This window comes from Schistocerca nitens, chromosome 9 (genome assembly GCF_023898315.1).
Source record: "Schistocerca nitens isolate TAMUIC-IGC-003100 chromosome 9, iqSchNite1.1, whole genome shotgun sequence".
NCBI lineage: Eukaryota > Metazoa > Arthropoda > Insecta > Orthoptera > Acrididae > Schistocerca > Schistocerca nitens.
Genome location: NC_064622.1, coordinates 37,948,642 through 37,955,691, shown reverse-complemented (window position 1 = coordinate 37,955,691; position 7,050 = coordinate 37,948,642). Strand labels below are relative to the sequence as shown.

The 7,050-nt window shown below is 42.9% G+C and overlaps 1 protein-coding gene across 1 annotated transcript; it reads left to right on the top strand.

The window, feature by feature from the left end:
• Positions 1 to 281: 281 nt before the first annotated feature.
• On the top strand, positions 282 to 6,703 carry LOC126203428 (cuticle protein 9.5-like). Its single transcript, XM_049937741.1, has 2 exons — positions 282 to 411; positions 6,288 to 6,703. Exons 1-2 carry the CDS (start codon positions 403 to 405, stop codon positions 6,591 to 6,593), a joined length of 315 nt encoding a protein of 104 aa, XP_049793698.1. The 5' UTR covers positions 282 to 402; the 3' UTR covers positions 6,594 to 6,703.
• The last annotated feature ends 347 nt before the right edge of the window (positions 6,704 to 7,050 follow it).

Below are 7,050 nucleotides of genomic sequence, written 5' to 3'. Positions count from 1 at the left end.
CTCTGTCACCTCACTCTTGACCGTGTCTTTGCACTTTTTTTTCTGGCGTCGCGACAGCGGAACATATGGCGTCTTTAAGTCTTGCCGCACAGAACTTGTCGCTAGCCACTAGGGCCGTTGTGCGATAACACCAGAACTGGTTCCGCTCTGCGCAGAGGGGAGGGTGGAGGGTGGGAGGCAAACCGCATCATGGTAGCAGCCTGTCCGCTCCCTCCCCCCCCCCCCCCTACTCAACGTGCCAAACGCTGGTCTCCGCTGGGGCGACAAATCAGAACCACCTTCGATGCGAGTATCAGCGGCCGAACGAGTATAAAAGAGCAGACGCCTCCAGAGGAAGACACACTTGGTGCTCCACCAGACTTCTGCATACACCCCGACGCCGTCCATCCTCAGCTAGCCAACATGAACGCCGTAAGTATGCGACGGTTTGCTGCTACTAGCCTTCGCCTTAGGGAACCTCTCTGGTTTTGTCGAGGCAGTCCTTCTTACAGAACTCTTTGTGTGTAAAAAGCTTTTCCCGTTCCTTTTTTTTTAACTTTTAGGCTCATCAACCTTCTATTATCCTAATATTCGCTTTCACCTTAGTCTACTATTTGTCAGGCGGTTTCATATGTAAGTAAATACCGCATCCATGAACGTACCGTACTTACCGTGTGTTAGTATGTCCATACGCTTTCTCTCCCTAGTCAGCCACACTTTTACTTCACTCCAGAAACAACCCCTGGGCTGTAGCTAATCTATTTCTGCAGTAAATGTCTTCTGAGAGTTGAAGTGCAGCATCTTTGAAGTGTGGAAAATAGGAAAGAATTCCTCGTGGAATTGGAACTATGAGGGTTGGTACAAAGCCAATCTCGCCGTTGATCGCCTGTAAATCACAATCACACACAGGACACTGAGTCGTATCTGGATGGCACAGTAGGGACATTGACCGTAAAAGGCAGGCTTCTTGGTTCAAGGCACTCTTTTGCAAACCGTCAGGACATTTCAAATAATTCAAAACCTTCTAAGCGCTATGGGACTTAACATCTGAGGTAGTCAGAAAGCCTTAGAACTACGTAAATCTAACAGACTTAAGGACATCACACACATCCATGCTCGAGGCAGGATTCGAACCTGCGACCGTCGCAGCAGCGTGGTTCCGGACTGAAGCGCCCAGAACCGCTCGGCCACAGAGGCCGGCAGGACGTTTCATACTCATTAAGGGTACTCTTACATCTACATATATACATTATGAAGTAGGCGTGGGGTGAAGGACCTCAGAGTAATATTAGTGACGTCCTCTTGCAATGTAATCACGTATGAAACGACGGAATGCATCTCTGCGTGCCCTCCAACATGTAAGAGGTGTAATGGAGGCATCAAAGTGTTGCACAAAATCTCAGATACCAATTTCACTAATCACCGGACTGGGTCTCACGAGTACTACATTAAATTTTTGTTACCCTCATCAGGAACTGTGCTATAGTTTCATACAAACCATACAGACGTTTCAGGATTATAGCAGGATAGTTCCAACAAAACTTTCTATTCGCCTTGCCTACTACCGATTTTATGTATTAGTATCAGTTCATACTGGTTCATAGTCACACTACTTCACATTTAATCGATATGCCTGCCTCTATATATTTATCATTGACATGCAATAAATTACGATCTCTTTCTTCCTCTCTGATTTCAAAGACATTTTATCTACGACACCCTTTGTTTACCAGAGTCGTACAGAGGTGATATTTTCCAGTTGGCTCTGCAACTGTAAGCGAAAAAACTGACAATGTTGCTAACACTAACCGACAAATAATTTATACTGAAAACGCCTATGGACCTATTAAATTTCTTTGGCGTACACGAGAAGTTACTTTTGGTTTTCTTGAACCTTCACTGTCCACTATAACTAACTGGTACTATCATTCAAAAATTCAACTACTTAATTGTATATCTCTAAACTTTATAGAGTCAAAACTTGACAGAACGTTAAACACTAATCTCCTCCTCTTATTTCAACTGTCCACATAATCTCTGACAAACCTCTCTCTACATAATCATATTTAGAATGTAGCTTTTCCTTCTGTTACCACAGCGAAGCACATTTCGCTCCCGTACAAAGCCTTGCTCTAGACAAGTACTCTCAGCAACAGCAGGATGTTCGTTGGACCGTCTGAATGTAAACACATTGTTTGTTGAATCAAGGCAGGCCCACATAGCCCTTATGGTTCTTCTGCAGAAATGAGTCAGCCAGGAGAAGATCCTAAGGGTAAAATGATTGACTTTCAGGAACTTATTCCTCGATTTCTCATCAACACTTTGCATCTGTTCCTACATCTCCATTGGGTCTCTTATGGTGGATGCAATTCTTAGACTGTGAAATATGATTTTTTCTTTGCTTCAGCCATACAATGTAAGTATATTTGATAAATAAGACAGTTCTTTTACTTTCTAAATAGTATTATTTACCTTTTTGATATTCATCTCCGGTTTGGGCAGTCTTACCCATATAATGTGCTTCATATCCTGTCTATGATATTAAATGGGACTTCCACATTTTCTTACTTACTTACCAAGTCACATCCAACAGAATCAGATGCACGTTTTGGCGGTTGTGATTTAAACAAAATGGAACTGACATATTATGTAAATCGTAAAGTTCTCCTCAACACGAAAATTTGAAGCTTCACGTTTCGTTCCCATAAAAAGCCTTGCTCCAGACAAGCACTGTCAGAAAGAATACGAGGTTCGTGGGTCCGAAATATAACAAGTTACGTAAATCGTAAAGTACTCCGCAACCCGAAAACAGGTTTAAACTCTATATTGATTTATTAAGGACAGTCCTATTCGAGGTCTTGTCTTCCCCCGGAATTTGAGCTATCTTTCCAAGCTACTTTAAGGGGATGTACAGCTTGACTTGGACTCAGGAATCACCGTGACATTTTCCTTAAGCGCTGTTACGGAGAACGTTCCAAAGATAAATGAGGTTGTACGGTGGTTTGAACTGCTGTCGCCCTGAAAGCGATTCCAGTATCTCAATCGCGGCGCCCTCTCTCTCGTCGGTGTCTTTCCAGTACTGCGTGCGACGATCCCGTACGGCGTAAAACATGTATTAATGTGTTGAGCAGCACTGTTCGAATGACGCATACTAAAATGCTACGAAAGGACATACCTGGAGCGTATCGGTATTACAAATCGTTTTCAGTGGCCCAAATGTGACTGATCATGTTTTGTCATGACTACCAATCTTGCATAACAATCCACCATACTTTAAAATTAGTATATTTACCCTTATTAACTTACTAGTCAGTTTCAAAACATTTACCAGCTTAACAGTGAGATAGTCATTTGTGCGTGGGCTACTTATGGTCGGTGTTCCATTTACACTGTAAGTCAGAAATTGTACTGCACTACAATTTTATTGCCGCCAACTTATATTTTGCGGAAAGACCACAAAGATAAGATAAGAGAGATTAGGGCCCGTACAGAGGCATAAAGACAGTCATTTTTCCCTCGTTCTGTTTGGGACTTGAACAGGGAGAGAAGATGTTAGTTGTGGTACGAGGTACCCTCCGTCACGCACCGTATGGTGGATTGCGGAGTATGTATGTAGATATAGATGTAGATGTACAAGGGGTATTCTCGTACTTGTCCAACATTTCCTGCCAGTATAGTGAGATTATAATTTGAATCACGGCCCTAGGATCTCCAGAGACCATCATACAACATTTTACAAAACTATTTCGGTAGAGCATTGCAATGAATATAGAAAGAAATATTCAATGCATAATGTTAGTAGCAACTGCAGTCTTTTCCATAGGCAATAAATACAGAATTCTACCAGAAAATTTTGATACGACAAAAATTGTAATCTTATTCAGTGAACACCGGCACAATATCAGCACTTCTCAAATAATGCTAACTAGCTTTTAAGTAGAGAAATAGATAGCAAACCATCTAGCAGTACTTCAGAGTGTGGTATTCTTTAATTGCAGTATTAATGGTTCACATCTAGATTCGGTCGTTTCAAGCGGATATTTGGGAGTAACCGTCTTTTGAGATATGAAGTGGAATGACAATATAGCTCAGCTCTAGGTAGCGCGAATGGCAGGGGTCGATTCATTCATAGGAGAGATAGTAACAGAAATGTTGAAAACGTTAACCAGCGGACACTCGATCAAAGTTGTCGCACACATCCCGAGCATCTGCTTCAAAAATTTTTAGTTACATCTCTCAGGGTAGAAACTAAAAATACGTTTGTGCCCCCATGTTTCTATTCTAGGGATGTTCTAGCACCAGCCTTCTTGAGATGTTTGGTATCGAAACAAATACTAACACCGTATTGCGCATCGATAAATATAAGAACTAATCTACCACTATTGGCAGGACCGGAGGTATTTACTGGTTTTTCACTCATTTTCAACGTTTATTTTACATATAAGGGGAAATTTGGAAATTATTTTGTGTTTAGATTTATCATCCGGAAGATAAAGTAAAACGGAGACGTAAGCAGTAAATGGCAGTATTTCAACCCTTTTTTTTTTCACCGCGATAGATCTTTGATGTGGAATATAGTTTTAATTTGTCAGGAAGTTTAAGAACTGTGTATATTTAATTAAGAGTATATCACTAATATCTGAGCGTCGCTAATCCACCGCGTAGAGAAGAGATCATGCAGACGAAATTAGACACGAAACACCTCACACAGTAGTGAAAAATATATATCATCACTCTTCACCTGTGACTGGAGTGGGAAGATATTAAAATAGATATTGAAATACATCGCAACATCTGCCACAGAGTTAGTAATGGTTTGCATACTACAGTCTCAAGTGCGAAATTCTAATACAAAACCAACAGAGTCCTCCGATCATAGACATTTTCGAGTACACTTTGTGAGTAGTGGAACCACCATTATGGAATGCACACTGTGGTCTGAAGGAAGTGAGCCTTAGAGCACTGTTTATCAACTGAAAATCTCTAAGAGGCGGCTGAAGACAAGGCCAAGTTAAAGAAAGGTTCCTTGGCTTCAGATACATAATTGTTTTCAGTTGCTACAGTTGTCACATATATTTGCGTAGCAGATGCCACAACTGAAGATAATAATACATTTGAAGTAAAGAAGCTTTTGACTTCATATTGTGTTGATCCGCGGCTTGAAAGTGGCCGCCCGACCGAAACTGGATGCTTATGATTAAACATACCGTTGTGATCGGAAAGCCTATGCGTCACCTTTAGGTGTTGCGAGTGGTGAGCACCTCTGTTGTAATGTTAACGCTAGAAGCTGTGATGGCTATGGATCATATGGTAGGGACACCTGTATTGGAGTCGGTTTATTGAGAATCTAGCAAAAGGGAGATCCCATGTGGAAGTGAGGTTCAATAGTTACTAAATTTTGTCTTTGAATATTAACGACTATGTTAGTAGTACATAGGCTGTGGAAATGGTCTGCATGAAGAAGTACTATGATGGGTATAGTACCACCAAGGGTACTTCGGAAAGGCAAAACGCCAAAATCCAGTTTTACATTAGTGGTCGGTAATCGACAATGAGAGGTTCTGTGCAGCTGTGCCAAAGAATATATGGTTCTACAGGCTACGATCTCTTTTCTCCACTCTTTCCTTAGGTAGGAACAGGAGATCTACAGCACTTTAAGAAATGTCAAGAGCATTACGGAACTATCGGATGTGTGCTCGTCTCTCTTCGTCCGTCACCACGAGTGCGGGTACTTTACCCTTTTATTGTATATATAATATTAAGAATTGTGTTTGGTGGGGGCGTGGCTAAGTGTTGGTATTTGTTCTTTGACGGAGTGGGATCTCACTGCTTGGATGACTTCAGTCAGTACTCCCAAGTATAGAAGAGTGTCGTATTATGACTTCGCACGTGTAGAAACTATAACAATCACATACTTACAGTAAGGATCATATAATTGTGTCACTGTATTCTCACCATGACCAAAGGCCAATTGCTTACGATAAGAGCTGACTTCAGTACCTCCATCCAGCCGAGCCACTGGGGCAGATCCTGGGATAGAACTGTAGTACGTGGGACCCGCAGGGAAAGGGTTTGCGTCTCTACTGACTGCTCCATCAGCATCAGTTCGCGCTTTTACTTCCACCTCTCCGTTTCTCACACAGTAACACACAGTAATCGCAGATCAAAACACTAAATTACAATAGCGTCTGGCTGTTCCCTGACACCTGTAAATACTCTGAAACTGTGCAGTAAAAGCCAGACGTATGAAGAATCTGCTGCATCAACCTGCAGGGAGCCTACTGCAGCGTGCACTTGTTGGCCCGCAGGTGTTCGCCGTGGTGCTCCTGGGCGCGGTGGCCGCCGCCAGCGCCGCCACTGTGCCAGCGGTGCCCGCCGGCACTAGCGCCATCCAGCCGCAGCAGCAGCAGTACCAGGCCGTGGTGCAGTCGCAGCCCCAGCAGGTGGTGGGCGGCCGCGTCGTACCCGCAGTCTACCAGGGCGTCGTCACCCCGCACGTCTACTCCTCCGGAATCGTACCCAGCGTCTACACCCCTGGAGTCTACTCCGGCGTCTACCCGAGTGCCGTCGTTCCCTCTGTGGGCGGAGCCTACCCGTACTACGCAACCGTCTGAGCTCCCGCATGGCCCATCAGCTGATCAGTTCTACGACGTCTTCTGCAGTTTTGTCTCTCTTGAGGGACGTGTCCTGTTTGCGTGAATAAAGTTGTGTCAATGCCATCAAACTGACGGAATTTTTATTTAATTCATGTTCCATTTCCCAAAACATACACTTTTTATGTAATTATTTCTGAATCACGTATTCTAACAGTAAAGTAGGCGAACATTTTAAAGTCACCAAATTGTATAAAGGGCTATAACCAAATTTTTCTTTGCGCATCCAAACATGAAAAAATGCACCGGTATTTTGTGCACATGTGTATGTGTCTAAGTCCTCACACCCACAAAAATTAAATATACATAGCGCCACAAATTTACGGAGAAGTGTCTTGTCTCTATAACAGTGTGTGAATGTCCATCGGATGAGAACTGAGATTTTCATGCTATCATCCGTGACAATTTATTTATGAAT